This window comes from Impatiens glandulifera, chromosome 1 (genome assembly GCF_907164915.1).
Source record: "Impatiens glandulifera chromosome 1, dImpGla2.1, whole genome shotgun sequence".
NCBI lineage: Eukaryota > Viridiplantae > Streptophyta > Magnoliopsida > Ericales > Balsaminaceae > Impatiens > Impatiens glandulifera.
Window position 1 is genome coordinate 49,132,557 of NC_061862.1, and position 21,414 is coordinate 49,153,970.

General features: G+C 34.7%; 2 protein-coding genes across 2 annotated transcripts; both read left to right on the plus strand.

Moving 5' to 3' along the window:
- Nucleotides 1-7,852: 7,852 nt before the first annotated feature.
- On the plus strand, nt 7,853-8,923 carry LOC124921911 (cyclin-A3-2-like). Its single transcript, XM_047462618.1, has one exon. It carries the CDS (start codon nt 7,904-7,906, stop codon nt 8,921-8,923), a length of 1,020 nt encoding a protein of 339 aa, XP_047318574.1. The 5' UTR covers nt 7,853-7,903.
- A 10,621-nt stretch (nt 8,924-19,544) lies between these two features.
- Nucleotides 19,545-20,625, plus strand: LOC124922156 (putative cyclin-A3-1). Its single transcript, XM_047462885.1, has one exon. The coding sequence runs from the start codon at nt 19,583-19,585 to the stop codon at nt 20,597-20,599; it is 1,017 nt and encodes a 338-aa protein (XP_047318841.1). The 5' UTR covers nt 19,545-19,582; the 3' UTR covers nt 20,600-20,625.
- Nucleotides 20,626-21,414: the final 789 nt, after the last annotated feature.

Below are 21,414 nucleotides of genomic sequence, written 5' to 3' on the forward strand. Positions count from 1 at the left end.
GTCCACAAACTGGTTAGACACATTCTGGGTGGGTAGATTTTCTGATAGCTCATGTTCAGAAATCAGTCCCATAATAAGCATCCATAACTTTGAATTCGGACTACCAGTGCTCATGTTGGCTATCCTTCCTCCCATAACCATAATATACATCCATATTCACTATGTTTTCCATAAAAATATATCATACCTTGAAAAACAGTTTATTGTTTGGGAAAACAGATCATAGCTTTGGAAAACAGATTATCATTTGGAAAACAGAATATATTTTGGGGAAACAGATCATAGATTGGAAAACAGAATATACTTTGTGAAACAGATCATAGAATATATATGAACTATATAAACTGGTGTGGGTTTCTAAAGATGGGTTGAGAAAAAGAGCTTGCCTTAGATGATCTTACTTCTATGTTATGATTTTGCTTCTAAAGTGTGCTATGACCTTGCTCCTAAAGTGTGCCTTTGGTTTTCTTAGTAGAGAGAAGGAGGAAAAAGATAAAATGAATGAAGGGGTGCAATATATATATTAATTAATAAGACTGGTCACTAGCTAGTCATAAGCATGGGATGGCCAAGTAAATGATGAAAGGGGCTGGTCATCAGTTTGTCATATGCATGAATTTAAGAAAAAGGGCTAGTCACCTACTTGTCATTGGCATAGGTTAATCAAAAAGGGCTGGTCACCTGCTTGTCATCAGCTGGGTTTAATAATAAAATAATAAAAGGGCTGGTCACCTGCTTGTCATTAGCATTGGTTAATCAAAAAGGGCTGGTCACCTGCTTGTCATCAACTGGGCTTAATAATAAAATAATAAAAGGGTTGGTCACCTTCTTGACATTGGCATGGATTAACAAAAAGAGTTGGTCACCTGCATGTCATATGTTTGTTGAATAAGTATGGGTTGGAAGCATGAGGTGGCATAAGAATGAGGTGGCATAAGTATGGGTTGGAAGCATGAGGTTACATAAGCATGAGGTGGCATAAGTATGGGTTGGAAGCATGAGGTTACATAAGCATGAGGTGACATAAGTATGAGTTGGAAGTATGAGGTGGAATAATCATGAGGTGGCATAATTATGAGTTGGAAAATATAATCAGTCGGACCCCCACAGTCGGACTCCCTCGGTCGAACCTTCTCGGTCGGACCCCCCTCGGTCGGACCCCCTCGGTTAGACTCCCTCGGTCGGACCCCGTTGATTGGACCCCCTCGGTCGGACCTCCTCGGTTAGACCCTTCGGTCGTGACATAGATTTTCCCTTGGCCCCGACACAGATTTGACTTGGGCCATTTGTTTTGGTCAGGACCGAAGTTACTCGGTCTAAAATGAAATTTTGGGTGTGTTACAAGATCTATCTAGTCTATTTCATAGACTATATGGTGGACCAATTTTAGTTGGTTCATGTAGAGGTAATGGTAATAAAGAAGGTCGATAAGTCGTAGTTAATGCAATTAAGTTACAATATGATATTATGCCACCGAACCTGTTGTTGAATAGTGCACCAACATTGTTAATGAGAAAATTGCAAGATATGATTAATGAAAAAAAAATTTGTTTGATAAAAAAAATTGTAGCTTTTAGCTATGATTAAGGATGTTAAATTATTAGTGGTAAAAAATATTTGAATGTGGATGATTTGTTTTTTTAGGTTAGTGGTAGTAATTTTTTGGGTGTAAGGATGATATTTTGTTGGTGGTAATAAACTTTTGGTTGTAATAATTTAATAATTCAGTTTTATTTATTTTACCCAAGTCAAACCTAAAAATAGTTAAAAATTATTTAATTATGATTTTAAACATAAATTATGTTTAATTTATTATTTAAAATAATTAAATAAATATCTCAAAATACCTAAAAATAAAAATAATAAACAAAATTTAATTATGTTTCTAAAAATATATTTTGTGTAATTTTTGGTGAAGAAAAACGAAAAAAAGATTTAAAATTCGATTAAAATAATCTTTTTATTAAAAATATAAACAGATAATCTGGTGTAACCGAAATTATGTTTATTTTTTGCAGCCATAATATCAGCCATACGATCAGCGCTAGATGAATGAGGACGCCACGCATCCGGATGTAACAAAGCACGCGCGCTCCCGGGACCACATCTGATCAACTAACGGGACTTTAGGCCCGTTAGACGAAACACCCAAATGCGGACGGATCTCCAAAGGACCGCCAACGAAGAGTTTTGGACTAATTAAAACAACGTCATTTTGATTGTCTTCTTTGTGAATTTTAGCAGGCCGCGATGAACTTCGGCGATCTTCCAGAAGGATTATCTCCTACGTTAGTCGACCTTATCCTTCCGTTTTTGCTCCCACGTGCTCACCTTATCATCATCATCAATAGCCCACACCTAGAATCACCACCTTAACCTAAAACTAGATTGTCGAAGATAAGGATAAAATTAGGGATAAAACTTCAAATAGAAAAAATTGAAGTTGAATTCCTCCATCTCAACCGACCTAAACCTAGTATAAAAAGTCCTTAGGTGTTCCTCTAAAAAATGATAAAACATAAATCATATATTATAATTCAATCGAAGAATCAAATTCCGGCCAAGAACATATTTTTGTAAAATCTCCTCTAGTGATCATAGCTTCGATCCAGGCTTTGGAAAAGTTTCCAACAACTCATTGGAGTGTTCTCCAGCTGTTGGTATGCTTCCGTTCATTGAATTTCAATTTGTTATTGAAAATTATATTTTTCTATGTTTGATTAGTTTGACCTGTTCTAAGGTTCAATTGCATGATTTCTTTGTTTAGAATCAGTCCCTAAATGTTATATTAACTTTCTGTTGAAAGAGTTTTGATCAAATGAACCTTAAACGAAAAAAAAGATAATTGGATTGAAATTCTAGATTGTTTGAAATTCATGTTTTTAAGCTTTAATCCTGAATTTTTGATTTAATTAGTTACTAACATGTTTGTAAACATGTTAGGATGATTTCTAAATTATTGTAACATCATCCCGATCATGTTTGATCAAACTGAAATTAAAAAAAGTTGAATTTTGATTTTAAAAAGTTGTTATTAGTGATGCTATGATGTTCTTGTTTTGGTTGTGTTCAACTATGTTCATCATTTCAAATTTAATGGAATAATAATTAGGCCATAAGATGTCCTAGTTCAAAATATCCCAAATTTTGACCTAAAAACGGTTTTTAGAAATTGATCTTTGTTGAGATCATTTGATCGTGATTAGGGCTAGAGCTTTTGATCCCTTCCATCATATGAGTTGATTGCAACTTACAGACCGTGATTCCATGATCTAAACCAAAAGTTATAAGACCTAAAATTCTTGACCAAATCAAGAACACTTAGTCTCAACAAGACCAAGGATGAGGACCGAGAATCTTAGCCAGGACCGAGACTATGGACCGATGTTCTTGAGTCCAGTCCGAGAGCAAGGACCGCTGTTCTTGATTCTGGACCGAGAACAAGGATCGATGTTCTTGAGTCTGGACCTAGAGCAAGGACCGCTGTTTTTGAGTCTAGACCGAGAATAAGGATCAATGTTCTTGAGAAAGGACCAAAGAATCCAACCAAGGTTTCTTACCTCAGACAGAGAAGTCTGACTTGAGACTGAGTCTCCCAGTTCCATGACCGAGAAACCTAGACCTAAGAGACCGAGCCTCCCAAACCTAGGACCGAACAACCCGAGTTCAATACCGAGACTCTTGAACCCCAAGACCGAGTCATCTGGTCCCTCAACCGAATAGTCCGAGTTCGAGACCGAGCTTCCAAAACCTAGTACCGAGTTCTCCAGATCCATGGACCCATGCTCTTGAGCCCTAATCTAGACCACCCTAGTCTAGACCGAGCCACTCGAGCCTAGATCAGTTAAAACCAGACCCATACCCTAGGACTCCAGTCCAAAGGCATGTTTGGTTCCACTTTTCGAAATCCAAAATTATTTTTATAATTTTAGAACCTCAATTCATTTTCAAATAATCCTGAAAGTTTAAAAATAATATTTAAATATTTTGGGGATATTTCCTAAACAAATATTTTGACTAAGGCCCCGTTTGAAATTTATTTTTAAATTTTAACACTTTTATGATATTTTCAGGGTTTTAACTCAGTTTTATACCAATGCAATCACATATATGCCCTTTTAAATAATTTTGTACAATTATTTACGTAATCTAAACATATCTTTATTTAGGACTCCGGACTACTAATTAAATAAATAAATTTTATAATAGCCAGACTTTGTTTATTTTAAAATAAAATCGTCATTTTACTGGCGCGGAGGACATAGCGAGAAAACTCTTTCCCGAGCGTAACCAAAATCTTAATCTTTTACAAAAACTCTAGTGTAAAATACATTTATACATGTATCATTTTACTGATTTTTTAAAAATAATTTGGCAACTCTGTTTTCAAATAAATAATATTTTAAATTAATTATATTTGATTAATTTAAACCAAGTTTTAACCAAATTACTATTTGGTCCCTAGATTATTAAAATTTGAATAAAATTAATTATTTTTACCTAATTAGTTTCAAAATCTCCCAGTCATTCTTAAAATCTTTTAAAATAATGTTTTCTTTTAAGCGATGCTTATCACACAAACTAAGGTTAAAACACATTGAACCTCGAGCACCACCCCATGATATTTCCCATATTACCACGTGTTGTCCAAACACGTGCTAAGCTGTGGGGGAGTAATTCCTAAGGGTTACAGCTTTCTTGACGACTCTGCTGGGGAATGAATAGTTCTTTTAAAAATAAATAAAACTCTAGTTATATAAATTTTTATTTATAAAATTTAAAGAACATTCATAATAGTCTACCTTACAAGGTCTATCACCCCAAAAGGTAGCTAAGTTATATCCTAATAATTGCTAGAAACCCCAAAACGGGTATATCACCCGGGATTATGTGAGGAAGTACCAGATCGAAACTCTATACTTCTATGAATTAGGTGAACACCGATAATACCAATCTATGACCGAGAGATGTTGCAAGAGGAAAAACTAGGAACCCAGAATGGATCCTCCCTTACGACTTTGATACATTCGTCAGGTAGTGACCTTAGTGAAGATGGGGATAGATTTCAACAAAAACCTCTAATAAACCATAGCACACAAAACCTGGTTACTTTATCCAGCCGTTGTTTGATGTGCCTGAACAACAAAGCCTCGACAAAGTCAAACATCTACGTTCTTATTTATTATACATGCATACATCTATAATAGATATAATAAACATCTCTAAGAATATTTACTTTTATCAAAATTAAACGACATGTTTGTCAAGTAGATTATACAATCATAGAATGTCTCTTCTTGAGAATGATGATTTGTTCTTCTAGACTCACAATTTCCATGGAGCGGAATAGTACTATCGAGTCTACGGTCTTAGTACTGCTCTCAAATACACCTACTTCTGGATCCATCATAACTTCATGATGGAAATGCAACAAAAATGGACCCGATGCGTATGGCCTTCATGTTAGGAGATTGCCAGATTTGTCCGACCATCAAAGAATTCAAGGCCATCATGATGATCGATAACAAGAACATCATAAGACTTAATCTATACACAGAGTCCATGTCTCTTAGGCGTCTATTCCATGAGGAATTCGGCTATACGAAGACCACAACAGTTAAAATCATGGCAAGAACGTACCTAGACCTTCCACGTTGGGTAAACCAAGCCACTCAAACTGGAGAAATCCCATTAAACTTTAGTACCTCCCTACTCACCATGACAATCATGTTTACTCACTATTTCCTCGCCCCAACAGACAATTGTTCATTATCCTCTAAAGTACTGGTAGTGGTTTATCACCTTAGGGAAAGAAATACGAATCCCACGAGAATCATCTTAGTTGAGACATTGCTAGGTTTAAGCGAATCCTATTTCATGTGCTATCTCAACAAGATAGGGGCTCCAATCATCCTTTATATTGGCTATTGGAAAAGATGGAACGTATACCTCCTCCACTTCCTAGCAATGTGACGAGTGTTTTCTTCCAATATCGACACATTAGGGGTGTTAAGCCGGAAATGTCCGACGACGACAACGACTCCATATGTGAGCTTTTACCTTGGTATGATATTAAGAAAATGGTCTACCATATAGATGATCAACCCATGATCATGCTTATGGGTCTGAAATGGATCATTTTTTACTACACCAACGAGCTTTTTAAGCAATTCGGGTGAGATTGCATGTCTCCCTATCGTGACTGCATGGTCGCCATATATAGGCCCATCGAACCAACGAATTTGTAAACTACCTTGAATTGTGGAACGACGCAGTCAAGATGAGCATCCCAAAAGACAGGAAGAACTATATCGACCAGATCATCGATGAGTTCTGATACCAGCAAGAGAAATAAGAATGTGAAGGTTTTATAACGTCTACCTACTGCGGCCGAACCCGCTCCCCCTAAAGAAGGGCTCTAGTTTTACCCATTTTTGTATAAACGAAAAAAGTTAGAAATCCTAGTATAGCAAACCTAGAACACCGATATTTTTAAATATGAAAAATCGGTAGTTCTTTTAAAAAAAGCAAGTATTTAAAACTTTATGAGATGTTTACTCTAAGTCATGTTATTTGCATATGCATTTGCTCTAGTTTTTACAATTATAATACTCCACTCTTCTTCTATCACAATGATCAACGATGTCCATGCTAACGGATATCGAGTTGATTCCCTGGATCGATAACTTCCACACTAACAAATGGAATTATCAAAATTATGGCTTCATCCCCATCATAAGATTCATAAACTTCAAAGTGAATATAACTTTAATGATGGAGATGCAACAACAGTGGAACCCTGAAAAACGTGCATACTTCCTCGGTGAAAGCTATAAGTGCCCAACCATAGAGGAATTTCGAGTTATCTCTTTCTCTTCGCTAGTCGCAGTCCACTACCACAAGCCGATAAGATCTCACGATCCAAAAACTGGACGTTTTGTGCTCCAAAAAATGGCCAAAAGAACTCTAAAAATTGATAAAGATAAGGTTTTTCAACTTAGTTTGCTAAAATAAAAGCTACTCTTCAACAAATAACAGATAAGTTAGCAATATTAACTAATTTAATGATCAAGTTTGTTGTCAGGACTACCACACCAAACGGTTCCATCTATCATCTCACCAATAAGGATTAATATTCAAACTCGTCGAAACGTGGAAGAAACCTCACTCTACGAGGAATCTCTTTGAAAAAAGAGGTGATAAAATGGTGAGTATCTTAAAACAAAAGAAGAAGAAAAGAGTGAATTTTTTCATGATTTATATCAATTTCAAATCAAATAATTATTTAAAGAATAGAATTTTGAAATAAAATAAATAATAAATTTAAACTTATCTACATGATTTTTATAGTCTATCAATTGCAAATTTTATTTAAAATATATTAATATTAAAAGACTTTAATTTAAATAACGTGAAAACAATTGGAAATGCCCAATAAAGAAGGTCAAAAGTGTCTATGTAAATTTTACTTTATAATTATTTGTAATAATTTTTTAAAACATTATATATATATATATATATATATATATATATATATATATATATATATAATATTTTTATGTTAAAATTAATACAAATTATTTATTATATTATGTTAAATATCTTCTTTACAAGTCTAAACTAAAATATTGTTTTGAATTATTTAAATTTTCATTCCCCTTGAAACATTTTGGAATTTGGGGTTCTAATTTTGTTTTCATTTGAGAGAGAGCGCCACAGAGAAAACATTTGAAATTTACAGACATGGCGGCTTCTCTGGCAACATGCCTTCTTATTCATCACCCTCCCAAATCAAAGGCCATATCATCATCTCCTTCGTCGTCTTATTTTCCCCGGGTCTATCTCCTTCTTCTTCTAGGAAGAATCAATCATATAGGACGTGGGGGTGCGAGAGAAATTAGGTATGACTGTCAAAGTAAACTCAGTGAGTGTTACTCGCTTCGGGAAGAAGAGGACAGCCGACGCAATGGTCGGACAGGATTATCATCTGCAGCAGTCCCCCGCCAAGAAGAGATCCCCTCTCGATGGGATTTCCAATTTAATTAGTACGCATACGGCTGTACGTGAAATTGAAGCAGCAGCCTCCAAGTTTGATGATTCTGAGATGTGCGATGGTTATGTAACTGAAATCTACGATTATCTTCATAACATGGAGAAAGAGGCAAAGAGAAGGCCGCTGCAAGACTATATCGACAAGGTGCAGAAAGATGTGACTGCAAACATGAGAGGGGTTTTGGTGGATTGGTTGGTGGAGGTTGCAGAAGAATACAAGCTTCAATCCGATACACTTTTTCTCTCAATCACTTACATTGACAGATTCTTGTCTCTTAATCCTCTCAATAAGCAGAGGCTGCAGTTGCTAGGCGTTTCTTCAATGTCGATTGCATCAAAGTTTCAAGAGATTAATCCTCCAACACTTGATGACTTCTGCTACATCACGGATAACACTTACAAAAAGGAAGAGCTGGTGAAGATGGAAGCCGACATATTTAAATCTCTTAAATTCGAAGTCAGCAGTCCAACCATTAATACCTTCTTGAGAAGATTCTCCAGGATTTCTGAACAGGATCGCAAATATCCTGATTTGGAGTTTGAGTTATTGGGATGCTACTTGGCAGAGTTGAGTTTGCTGGACTATGGCTGTGTCAAGTTCTTGCCATCCATGATTGCTTCTTCTGTTGTATTCCTTTCCAGGTTTATGTTCCACCCTGATAAACATCCATGGAATGCAAACCTTGAAAGGTTTTCGGGATACAAACCTGCAGATTTACAGGAATGTGTTCTTCTTATACAAGACTTGCAGTTGGGTAAAAGAGGAGCCTCCTTGGTAGCAGTCAGAGACAAATACAACCAGCATAAGTTCAAATATGTTGGCTTGATGAAGGGCCCTCTTCAAATACCCAATTTATACTTTGAAGGTTGAAGAATGTTTGTTCTTGTCTTCCCCAAATCTATTTAATTCGTATAAAGATGACCTGAATGACCCACGATCAGAAAAGCCCTTTCAAGGAAAACTTTAGGTGTTAAATTGGTGTTTTTGTTCAAAATATCTAATGTTTAGGCTAAGGTCTTAGTTTGTACCTATTTATAGTTTAATAGTTTAGTTTCTAAAAAATTCCATTTAAATGAAATGATATTAGATTTTTGTATAAGTAATTGCTCTTTATTTTCTTATTTAAGTTAACGATGAGATCACGTTTGATTAGACATTTGATTACGTTTAAACTAGGATAAATATGTTAACGATGGTAGGTTAGAAAGTGCAGAAACAGTTTGCGATTGAAGAAGAACTTAATCGACATTTCGTGATTTTGTTGAACACTTGGGCTAGAATGATATTGGAACCGAAAATACCGACTCGTTATTGAACGACACAACGGTGTTTATTTGACAATCACTAAAAATTATATGTTTTGATTATTATATTGTTTGATTATTTCATTTAATTCAATGAATTGTCGGAAGTTGTGAGAATATTTTTCTAGAAACAAAATACATATTTTGTGCACGAAACTAGTTCAAAGAATTAGAAAGGTGGTGACAGGTAAATTAGATTGGAATATTCTACCATTGTTAAGATTGATGATTAGTATTGTAATAGGTGTTGATTCATTCCCTACAAAAATATGGACATATGTATTTCGATCGTCAGAAAACGAAATGCGATATTATAGAGAACAATGTGTGAAACTTTCAATTCCTCCTTTATCGTTGCTTGAGAAAAAAATATATGCACTGTGATAGAATTGATAATGGTGCTAGTCGTGGAAAAGGGAATTGGTAATCACATATAAATTCTTAAGTAATCTCACAAGATCTCTCAATGCCAAACGTCAACTAGAAGCTAGTACATCTCAATATCATAATATCATGAGTGTCATTTGGAATATTGTAGAAGTTCGTATAAGTGAGACATGATACTCACAATTGATCTAGTGACCGAAAAATGTTCTCGTAGACTTTGAAATATAAATAATATTCTGTTCACCATATTGGAAGTTTTAGTATACTATTTTGAGATTTTAGGTAATATTGATATTGGATGTACAGGTCAAGCTGCACATGGACAAATTAAAGTATCAAATTAGGCCAAACAATCAGCACAAATTCAATCGTTAACACAAAATTCAAACTTGACATGCCTAATTATACTGACCTGCCACACAAGATCTATCTAGTCTATTTCGTAGATTATATGGTGGACCAATTGTAGTTGGTTCATGTAGAGGTAATGGTAATAAAGAAGGTGTATAAGTTGCAGTTAATGCAATTGAGTTACAATATGATATTATGCCATCAGACCTGATGTTGAATAGTGCACCAACAGTGTTAATGAGAAAATTGCAAGATATGATTAATGAAAAAAAATATTTTTTTGATAAAAAAATTGTAGCTTAAAACACATAATCAGCATAATCAGCATGCATTGGCGGACCTACTAGGGGCCTCGGGGGGCGGGCCTCCCCTAACCAGGGTAAAAGTTTTAAGATATTATATATATATATATTTAACAAATAAGACTTTGTTCTGCTAGTTTTGGAGTTGAAATATATAAGAGAGGTCAAATTTATTTATATAAGTTAAAATATAAAGAATTATATATAAAATAATGAAAATTATATAATATTATTATTTATTTTAAAACTACATTTATATTATAATTATATATATATATATATTATTAATTTCAATATAATTAATAATACAAGTTACTTATAAAATAAAGATTAAAATAACAAATTATATAAATATAAGGGTAAAATATTATTTTATATTTCTTAATTTTAAATTAGTTTTAAATTATTTCAACAAATAAATGTAATTGTTAGATTTTATTTAGGGGGCTAGGGTTGTGACACATATTTATTTTATGTAGGATATAGAATAATGGAGATGTTCTATAAACGAATTTGTACTTCTACATCACATGACCAGCCTGAGCCTTCTCAATCAATTAATGAGCCTACTAATGAGTCTAATGTACATGGTTAAATATACATGGTTAGAATATAGCATATCAAAAGATGTATCATTTTGTTTTTGGTGTTATCTAATCAAGCCTTTAAATAGAGAATATGTAGATGATACCTTTATAGAAGATGGGTACAAAAATTGGAAAAGGGCATTAGAAAGATTCAATCGTCATATGGGAACTTCAAATAGTTGTCATAATGAAGATATAATTTAATTTGAATCATTTCAAGATCAAAGAATTAGCGTGAGAAACGTTTTACGTACACATGGTCGTGATATAGAAATAAATTATCGCACCCGTTTAACGACAATGTTTGATGTAACACATTATCTATTAAGGAAATGATTACATTTTCAAGGACATGATAAGTCAAGTAGTTCATCAAATAAAAGTAATTTTCTTGAATTGATTGATTGGTTTAGTCAACGTAATGAAGATGTTTTGTCTTCTTTTGTAACGACTCATGGACAAGAATAATTTAGTAATTGTGCTTGTTAGTATTTTGTAATTATGTTTATTAGTATTTTTATGTAATTACCGAGTAAAATTTTATATTTATTTGATCGCCAAAAAATGCTACGTTACTATGTATTTGACCCCTGAGAAAATATTTTTGGGTCCGCCACTATCAGCATGTGTGGAACAGATGCACGAATGACACAAATGATACAGCATGACATTGTTTTGGAATTATTATAGAAAAGTGATGTTAAAATGACAAAATATGGGAAAGTGAAAAAGAAAGGAAAGAAAATATAATGAATAAGTAGTTTATGTATTTGTCCTACATTAAAAGGCTAAAGAACCTCCAACATCACATGCCACTATAAATAAAATAGGCAATTTTCCACATTAAAATACATAGAAAGTGAGCCAAAAACAAATTCCGAGAGAGCCAAGGAAGCTGAAAGGAAAGAAATCCACATTTGTCGTCGGAGCACCTTGCCGAAAAAGTTCTAATTTGTGAAAGGGACATTCAAACACATTTCTTTTTCGACTGGAAATTCCCCTAAACTTGTTAGAAACTTTCTAAACCAGTTGTAAGTCTTCATTCAACCTGTAACTCTTGTGCTTGACAAAAATAAAAATTCAAGAAAGTTGAGTTTGAGTTTCCAGTTTAAGCTATTCATTCTCTAATTTGATTGCATATTACTGACCCTTAAATTGACTAAATTTTTTTGGCTGAATTGATTTGATCTAAACGAGCTAAATCAGAAATGTCGAATTTCAAAATTGATTTTCTGGATAAATAAGTTGTTGCACTCAAGAACAACAACTTAAAAATGATCTTAACATTTTCTAAAATGGTTTAGGATATTATTAGTTAATTTAATCAATGTTTGAGGCATTAGAATAAATTTTTTGGAGAATAGTGAAACCTTCGGATTTTTTATCAAGATATGTTGTAGAATAGTTTAGGCTGGTATTAAAATGTTTATACATGTGTTAGACTATGTTATATTAGTTGATATTCTATTATTATATGTGATTAAATGGGATAGAGATACAACTCATTAGGTTATAGAATGTTCATGTATATATATATATACTCTACACAAACCCTATTTAGGGTTAAGAATGAAATTACATTTGACATGGTATTAGAGCCTATCTAAATATTAAACCCTACCCAATATTTTGTCTAATCACCGCTGATATGTCAAACGGTGATGATATTTTCGGCGTCTTCGACGCGGAATTGCAGTCTTCCGGCGGCCTAGCCGCGGAGATGAGTTTCGCTTAGCAGCTTGCGATGTTGCTGCAGCAAGCGACGTTCGGTGGAGCTACTGGTTCAGTTCGTACAGGCGCGGCTGGTGGAGGCCAACCTCCGAAGGACCCATTTTTTTAGTAGTACTGATTTGTCCGGTCTCGTTATTACTTATGTTGTTTTGAAGGTTAATAATTATGTTGAGTGGTCAAAATCATTTCGTTTATCTTTGATGGCTCGTCGTAAGATGGGTTTTTTAAATGGTACTGTGATGAAATTAGAGGGTGATTTGGCATGATTGGAGGATTGGCATGTTGTTCAGGCAATATTAGTTTAATGGATATTAAACACCATTGATCCTAAATTGCGTGGTGAGATTCCTTACTATGATGAGGTGGGCCCTTTATGAAGTCTGCTTGAGGAGCATTATGCTATTTCGAACTCCTTTCTTAGTGAATTGTCTTCCTGTAACCAGTCTGTGATGATGTCTATCTCTTTTTACTTTGGGACATTACAACACCTATGGAGTCTGCTTGAGGAGCGTTATGCTGTTTCGAATGGAACCCGTCAGAACTCCTTTCTTCGTGGATTGTCTTCCTATAACCAATCTGCGACGATGTCTATCTCTTCTTACTTTGGGGCATTAAAACGCCTATGAGAGGAGCAAGTTTTCTTATTTCCTCTTCTGATATGTGAGTGTGGCAGGCCCCCGACACAGTTGCAGAGAATTATCATTAGTTTTTGGGGGGCTTGAGCTCTGAGTATTCTTCTACTCGTTCTGCTTTATTGGCTCAGAAACCCCCACCCACGTTGAATAGTGCTTATCAAACGCTTCGTGAAGCTGAGGATGCCCGTAATGCTAATTAGAAGGTCGTCTCTCATGAAATCTTTGCTTTATCTTCTCGCCCTTCTAATGTGGTTGATAAATCAAAGTTGGTGTGTTCTCACTGTAAGAAACCGGGACATGATGTTGCTGACTGTTTTGATAAGCATGGGTTTCTAGAGTGGTTTCTTGAGCGACAACGTAAAGGGCAATGTGGTGATCCCAGACGCAGAGGCGTGACGGTTAAAGGTGCCTCAGTTGGAGGTGCGCAGGCTAGAGGTGATTAGGCTACTATCGTAGTTCCGAGTTTCGTTGGAGGCTTTGGCACGGGTTCAGCTGGTGCGCAGGGTTTGGTGGAGCATCCCCCTTCACCCTAACATGGTTCATTCCCTATTCCTGGTTTAACTCCCACTTATTGGAAGAATCTCATTCGCCTAGCTAGTAACGATGGTTCTTGCACTGATCGTTTGAGTGGTAAGTATCATTTATCTTGGATTATTGATTTAGGTGCTATCTTACATGCCACTAGGGTCCAAGACTGTTTAGTTGATTGCTTTGTGGTGACGGAGTGTCCCATTTCTCTACCCGATGGTAGCATTGTTACTGCTCATATACTGGGTTCTGTGTACTTATCTCCTGAGATTACTTTGAAAAATGTTTTATTTGTCCCATCTTTAACCTGTAACTTGATTTCTATTACTCAATTGATTGATGATTATCATAGTGATATCTCATTCTCATCTCATTTATGTACTTTTTAGGACCGTAGTACTAGGAAGGTGATTGAAGCAAGTGAATGAAGGGGGGTCTCTACTATTGGTGTAGTGTTCTGGCGTCACTTTTTGTCTGCCTAACTGAGAGTCTGAGGATTTGGCATAGTAGGATGGGGCATCCTTCAGACAGTGTGCTGCAGCATTTACCTGGTGTTAGTGTTACTCGTCGTTCTTCTAGTGTTAGCCCTTGTGATATCAGTCATCAGGACAAACAGTCTAGGAGTGTTTTTTATGACAGTGATTCATATGCTAGGAGTATTTTTGATTTAGTACACTGTGACTTTAGGGTCCTTATGTTGTTCCCTCCTCTAATGGAGCACGTTATTTTCTTACTTTGGTTGATGATTTTAGTCAAGCTGTGTGGGTAGTTCTTTTATCTGTTAAAACTGAAGTTTTCACTATCTTTATACAGTTTATTACTATGGTCAAAAGACAATTTGGAGTTGATATTAGACATGTAAGAACTGACAATGGAACATAATTTAATTGTTTGAAATCTTATTTTTCTGAGACTGGTGTATTATTTCAAAATTCTTGTGTGCATACTCCTCAACAAAATGGTAGAGTGGAGAGGAAACATCGACATATCTTGAATGTTGCACGGGTTGTCATGTTCTAGAGTTCTATTCATATTGAGTATTGGGGGGAATGTGTTCTTACTGCATGCTACTTGATAAATAGGACTCCTTCTCGTGTTTTGGGCTTTCGTACTCCTTATAAGGTGTTATATGGTGGTACCGCTCCCACTCTGTATAATGTGCGTGTTTTTGGTTGCCTCTGTTATGCCTTTGATTTACACTCTCGTCGTGACAAGTTTGCTAGTCGTAAGTGTGTATTTTTGGGTTATCCCTTTGATAAGAATGGGTGGAGGTTATTGGATTGGGAAACTAAGGAGGTTTTTGTGTCTCGTGATGTTGTTTTCTATGAAAATGAGTTTCCTTTTGCCCCTATGGATTGTCTTGTCTCTATTCCTCCCATTAGTGTTGTGGAGGAGGCACCAGACCAGGTTTCAGTAGGAGAGTTCATGGTGTCCGATGAGCTAGAGAGGGCTTTGGGCGAAGAGGCTGGTGCGCAAGATTCGGTGAAGGAGACTAATGCGCAGGGCTCTACTTAGGAGTCTGGTTCGCCGGTTGTGCAGCAGGCGAGCGAGTCTAGCGTTGAACAGCCGTAGTCAAGCGTCAAACAGCCACAGTTGGGCATAGGTATGTGGACTCGGACTCCATCTTCTTGGTTGACTGATTATATTACCTTCCTTAAACATCATTCATCTGGCTCCGACCCTTCGTCAGGTACTCGGTATCCTCTTGCACATCATTTGAGTTATGATTTATTCTCTATGAGACATTGAAATTTTTTGGCTTCCATTTCTATAGGCGTTGAGCCTAAATCTTACAGACATACCTCTCGTGATCCTGGATGGCGCAGCCATGCAGAGTGAGATACGAGCCTTGGAGGACAATGGAACATGGAGTTTGAAGGATTTACCTTAAGGGAAGAAGGCATTGGGAAGTCGATGGGTCTACAAGATCAATCACAATTTTGATGGGTCTATTGAGCGCTTGAAGGCACGTTTAGTTGTCTTTGGCAACCATCAGCTTGAGCGGATTGACTACTCTGAGACCTTTGCTCCAGTTGTCAAAATGAGTACTGTTCGGGGTTGGCACTTGCACCAGATGGATGTGCATAATGCATTTCTCCATGGTGATATGACAGAGGAAGTATACATGTGCCTACCACCAGGTTTTGAGTTCGGTCATACCAACAAAGTGTGTCGCCTGCGTAAGTCTCTCTATGGACTGAAACAGGCACCTCATTGTTGGTTTGTCAAACTGACAACTGTCTTGCTTTCTTATGGTTTTATCCAGTCTCGTTCGGATCATTCTCTGTTTTCCTTTGTGAGCAGTGATGCTATCTTACATGTCTTGATATATGCGGATGACATGATAGTATCATGGAGTGATTTGGGGACACTAGAGGCCTTCAAGCAATATTTATCATCATGTTTTCATATGAAGGACTTGGGGGATCTGAAGTACTTTCTGGGGGTTGAGGTTGCTAGGAGTGTTGAGGGAATTTCTTTGTGTCAACGAAAATACGTTCTAGATATTATTTCCGAGTCTGGTTTTCTGGGTGCTAAGCCTGCTGGTTTTCTTATGGAGTAGAACCATAAGTTGGGGGAGTCAGTGAGTGCGCAAATGGAGGATCCTGAGAGCTATTGACAATTGGTGGGGAGATTGATATATTTGTCTTTCACAAGACCTGATATAGCTTACTCTGTACATATATTATCTCAGTTTATGCATGACCCATTACAGGATCACTATCAGGCAACATTACGGTTTGTGAGATATCTAAAGAATGCCCTAGGACAGGGTATACTCTTGAGGAGTGATTGTGATCTTCGGTTATCTAGATGGTGTGATTCGGACTGGGCATCATATCCCATGTCTCGCAGATCGGTTACTGGGTGGTTGGTGTTTCTTGGCTCTTCTCTCGTGTCCTGGAGGTCCAAGAAATAGTCAATTGTGGCCTTATCTTCCGCTGAGGCTGAGTATCGATCTTTAGCAGTATTGATTTGTGAGTTGAAGTGGATATAAGGGGTCATGGTGTTCCTTGGAGTACCTTAATCGGGTATGCATGTATACTTAGACAGCCAATCAACTCTTCATATGGCTCAGAATCCAGTGTTTCATGAGCGTAGCAAGCACATTGAAGTGGATTTACATTTCTTATGGGATCATATCCAGGATGGGACTATTGTTGCTTCCCATGTTTCCACGACTTCTCAATTGGCTGATATTCTCACTAAGCCTCTTGGAAAACAATTATTCGACCATTTTAGATCCAAGTTGGGCATCTGTGATTTGCGTGCTCCAACTTGAGGATGGGTGTTAGACTATGTTATATTAGTTGATATTATATTATTATATATAATTAAATGGGCCGGAGATACGGCCCATTAGGTTATAGAATGTTCATGTACATATATACTCTACACAAACCTTATTCAAGGTTAAGAATGAAATTACATTTGACAACATGTCCGAAATGATCATAGGTTCGATTTAGAATTGATTTAAAGCGATTTGGTGCTGAATTAAGAGAATTAGGATTTTCTTACAATACACCGGGAGTCTCGTGGTATTCGAGAGGTTGAAGATGACTCCTTAATAAATTAAAAATGTAGAGGAAAATTGAGTACAAACTAAGCATGAGAAAAAGAAAGTGTAAAAATTACATTTTCAAAAAAATGTCAAATATTCAAAGTCTTTAGATTGTCTTTAGACGGAAATGCGGGATACAACGTCGTAGTCATTTCCCACATGTAACAGTTATGCACTAAGCCCAAAACCGAATCTCAAAAATATTTTTTTCCTTGTTTGCGACGAAGAAAAATAAGTGACAATTCTCAAAGTCAAATCTGTTAAAATAAATATAAAAAAAAACTTATTAAGAGTAAACTTGGATACGAAAATTCGAGCTTATTTATCGGCATGACCAAAGTATGATTTTTTAAAGCTACAAGTAATAACTATTACAAAGAAACCTAGAATTCTCCTAAAACAATCCAAATATTTTTGATACATTATTCACAACAATTAATCTGATTTTCGATAAAATATAATAAAAGAAAAATAATTATTGAAAAACTCTTTGAAAGCAAAAGTGTATTCCCAACTCTTTTAAAAATATATATATATATTTCGGAAAAGTGTAAAATAAGAATTTAATTTTTTATTTTTATTTATTATATAGTAGAAAGAGAAAAAAAAAAAGAGCAAAAAAAAAATAAAATAAAATAAACAAAACCAATAAAAATAGTAAAAATTTGAGATAACATCCACTTTATTAAATAATGAGTGTTTCGTCAAACTTAGAATCATAATTCGTTTCTCTCTCTAACCTTTTACGTAGATCTAAATTAAGGATCTTTTATATAGATCAAATAAAAAAAAAAGTTTGATTTTTGTTTTTGTAAATGTTTGAGGAATGTAGACTTTCATTTTTGATTTTTCGGAAAAAAAATTCTTTTTTAAACCAAATATTAAAAATTTTAAAAATAGGAAAACTAAATAAAATTTAGTTCTAATAATTTTTTTTAAAAAAAGAATAAAATCCCCTATAAAAATCTTAAAAAATGACTTATTAAATTTATTATATTTTTAAAAATAAAAAAAAAATCTGAAAACTAAATTTTAATTCTATTATTTAGATTAAGAAAAGTCTCAAAATTGAGTGACACTAAAAAAAAATTATTTATAAAAAAAGACAATTATATAATTAATGAATTATTTAGCCAAATTCAATATACAAAATTAAAAAAAAAATTAAAATTTTCATTCATTTTCAAACATTTGGGGATTGGGGATTCTAATTTTCATTCCCTTTCAAACATTTGGGAATTTGAGTTCTAATTTTGCTTCTAAAATATTTATTGAAAAATCTTTTAAGCAAAAGTGTATTTCCAATTTTTTTTGGATAGATTAAAGGGACTTCTCATTTTTTTTTTTTATCTATCCGACCTATTGAATCCTTTCAATATATAAATATATATATATATATATATAAAGAGTAAAATAAGAATTTTTTATTTTATTATATAGAAGAAAAGAAAATAAAAGGAAAAGAGCAACAAAACAAATAAACAAAACCATGAAAATAGTATAAATTTGAGATAGCATTTACTTGATTAAATAATAAAAATTTCATCAACACTTAGAATCATAATCTATTTCTCTCCCAAGCCTTTATATAGACCTTTATATAGATTTAAACTAAGGATATTTCATATAGATCAAATGAAAAAAGAGAATTTTGATTTTGATTTTTGTTAAAGTTTGAGGAATGGAGACAAAATTTCCTTTTTTTGAAGAAAAATCTTATTTTAACTAAATATTAAAAATAAAAAATAAATAAAATCTAGTTCTAATAATTTTTTAAAAAGAACAAAATTCTCTCTAACAATCTTAAAAAAGGACTAATTAAAGTTATTCTATTTTTAAAAATAATAATAAAAAATTAAAAATTAAAATTTTCATTCCTTTGGAAACATTTGGAGATTCGGGATACTAATTTTCATTCCCTTTCAAACATTTGGGGATTTGAGGTTCTAATTTTGGTTTTCATGTGAAAGAGAGCGCCACTTCGAAAACATTTGAAATTTGCAGACATGGCTGCTTCTCTGGCAACATGCCTTCTTATTCATCACCCTCCTTCGTCGTCTTCACTACTCCTGGTCTATCTCTTTCTTCTTCTAGGAAGAATCAATCATATAGGACGTGGGGGTGCGAGAGAAATTAGGTATGACTGTCAAAGTAAACTCAGTGAGTGTTACTCGCTTCGGGAAGAAGAGGACAGCCGACGCAATGATCGGACAGGATTCTCATCTGCAGCATTCCCCCGCCAAGAAGAGATCCCCTCTCGATGGGATTTCCAATTTAATTAGTACGCATACGGCTGTACGTGAAATTGAAGCAGCAGCCTCCAAGTTTGATGATTCTGAGATGTGCGATGGTTATGTAACTGAAATCTACGATTATCTTCATAACATGGAGAAAGAGGCAAAGAGAAGGCCGCTGCAAGACTATATCGACAAGGTGCAGAAAGATGTGACTGCAAACATGAGAGGGGTTTTGGTGGATTGGTTGGTGGAGGTCGCAGAAGAATACAAGCTTCAATCTGATACACTTCATCTCTCAATCACTTACATTGACAGATTCTTGTCTCTTAATCCTCTCAATAAGCAGAGGCTGCAGTTGCTTGGCGTTACTTCAATGTCGATTGCATCAAAGTTTCAAGAGATTAATCCTCCTACACTTGATGACTTCTGCTACATCACAGATAACACTTACAAAAAGGAAGAGGTGGTGAAGATGGAAGCCGACATACTTAAGTCTCTTAAATTCGAAGTCAGCAGTCCAACCATTAATACCTTCTTGAGAAGATTCTCCAGGATTTCTGAACAGGATCGCAAATTCCCTGATTTGGAGTTTGAGTTATTGGGCTGCTACTTGGCAGAGTTGAGTTTGCTGGACTATGGTTGTGTCAAGTTCTTGCCATCCATGATTGCTTCTTCTGTTGTGTTCCTTTCCAGGTTTATGTTCCACCCTGATAAACATCCATGGAATGCAAACCTTGAAAGGTTTTCAGGATACAAACCTGCCGATTTACAGGAATGTGTTCTTATACAAGAATTGCAGTTGGGTAAAAGAGGAGGCTCCTTGGTAGCAGTCAGTGACAAATACAACCAGCATAAGTTCAAATATGTTGGCTTGATGAAGGGCCCTCTTCAAATACCCAATTTATACTTTGAAGCTTAAAGAATGTTTGATTCTTGTCTTCCCCAAATTGGATTCTGTCTATCTATCCGGTAGTATAAGCTGACCTGAATGTCCCATGATCAGACAAACCATTTCAAGGAAAACTTTAGTTGTTAAATTAGTGTTTTGTTCAAAATATCCATTTTTTTTGGGCTAATGTCTTAGTTTGTACCTAGAAAGTTTAATAGCTTAGTTTATAAAAAAAAAAAAATCATTCAATTCATTTTCTATTTAAGTTAATGTTGAGATCACTTTTGATTTAGGTTTAAATTAGGATGGACAATTTATGATGAAAGGTTAGAAATTGTAGAAACAATTTGCAATTGAAGAAGAAATTGAATGAGATAAATTGATTTCGTTCCCGGGCCTGCCCCAAAATTTGGGGCTATATGCAAATTTAAATTTGGGAACCTTAAAATAGTAAAAAAATAAAAAAAAAATTAATAATAAAAAATAAAATATAAATAATTAATATATTATAATACGGAGATTAAAAAGGAGATAAATTTTTTTTATAGTATATATTTAATATTAATAGAGAAAAAAGAGAAAAAATTAATATTAATAATATAATATTATTAAATATTAAAAAATGAGACACTATAAAAATGGGGTCTATATGCAACTGCATTGGTTGCCTTACCTAGGACCGGCCCTAACTTTGACTAGAATGATATTGGAGATGAAATATCAACTCATAGACGTTAGTTTTTTTTACTTGTTATTGAATGATAAGATTGTGTCGATTTGACAAGTGAGAAATGAAAAATGTATGTTTAATTATTATATTATTTGATTATATATGTATTGTATAT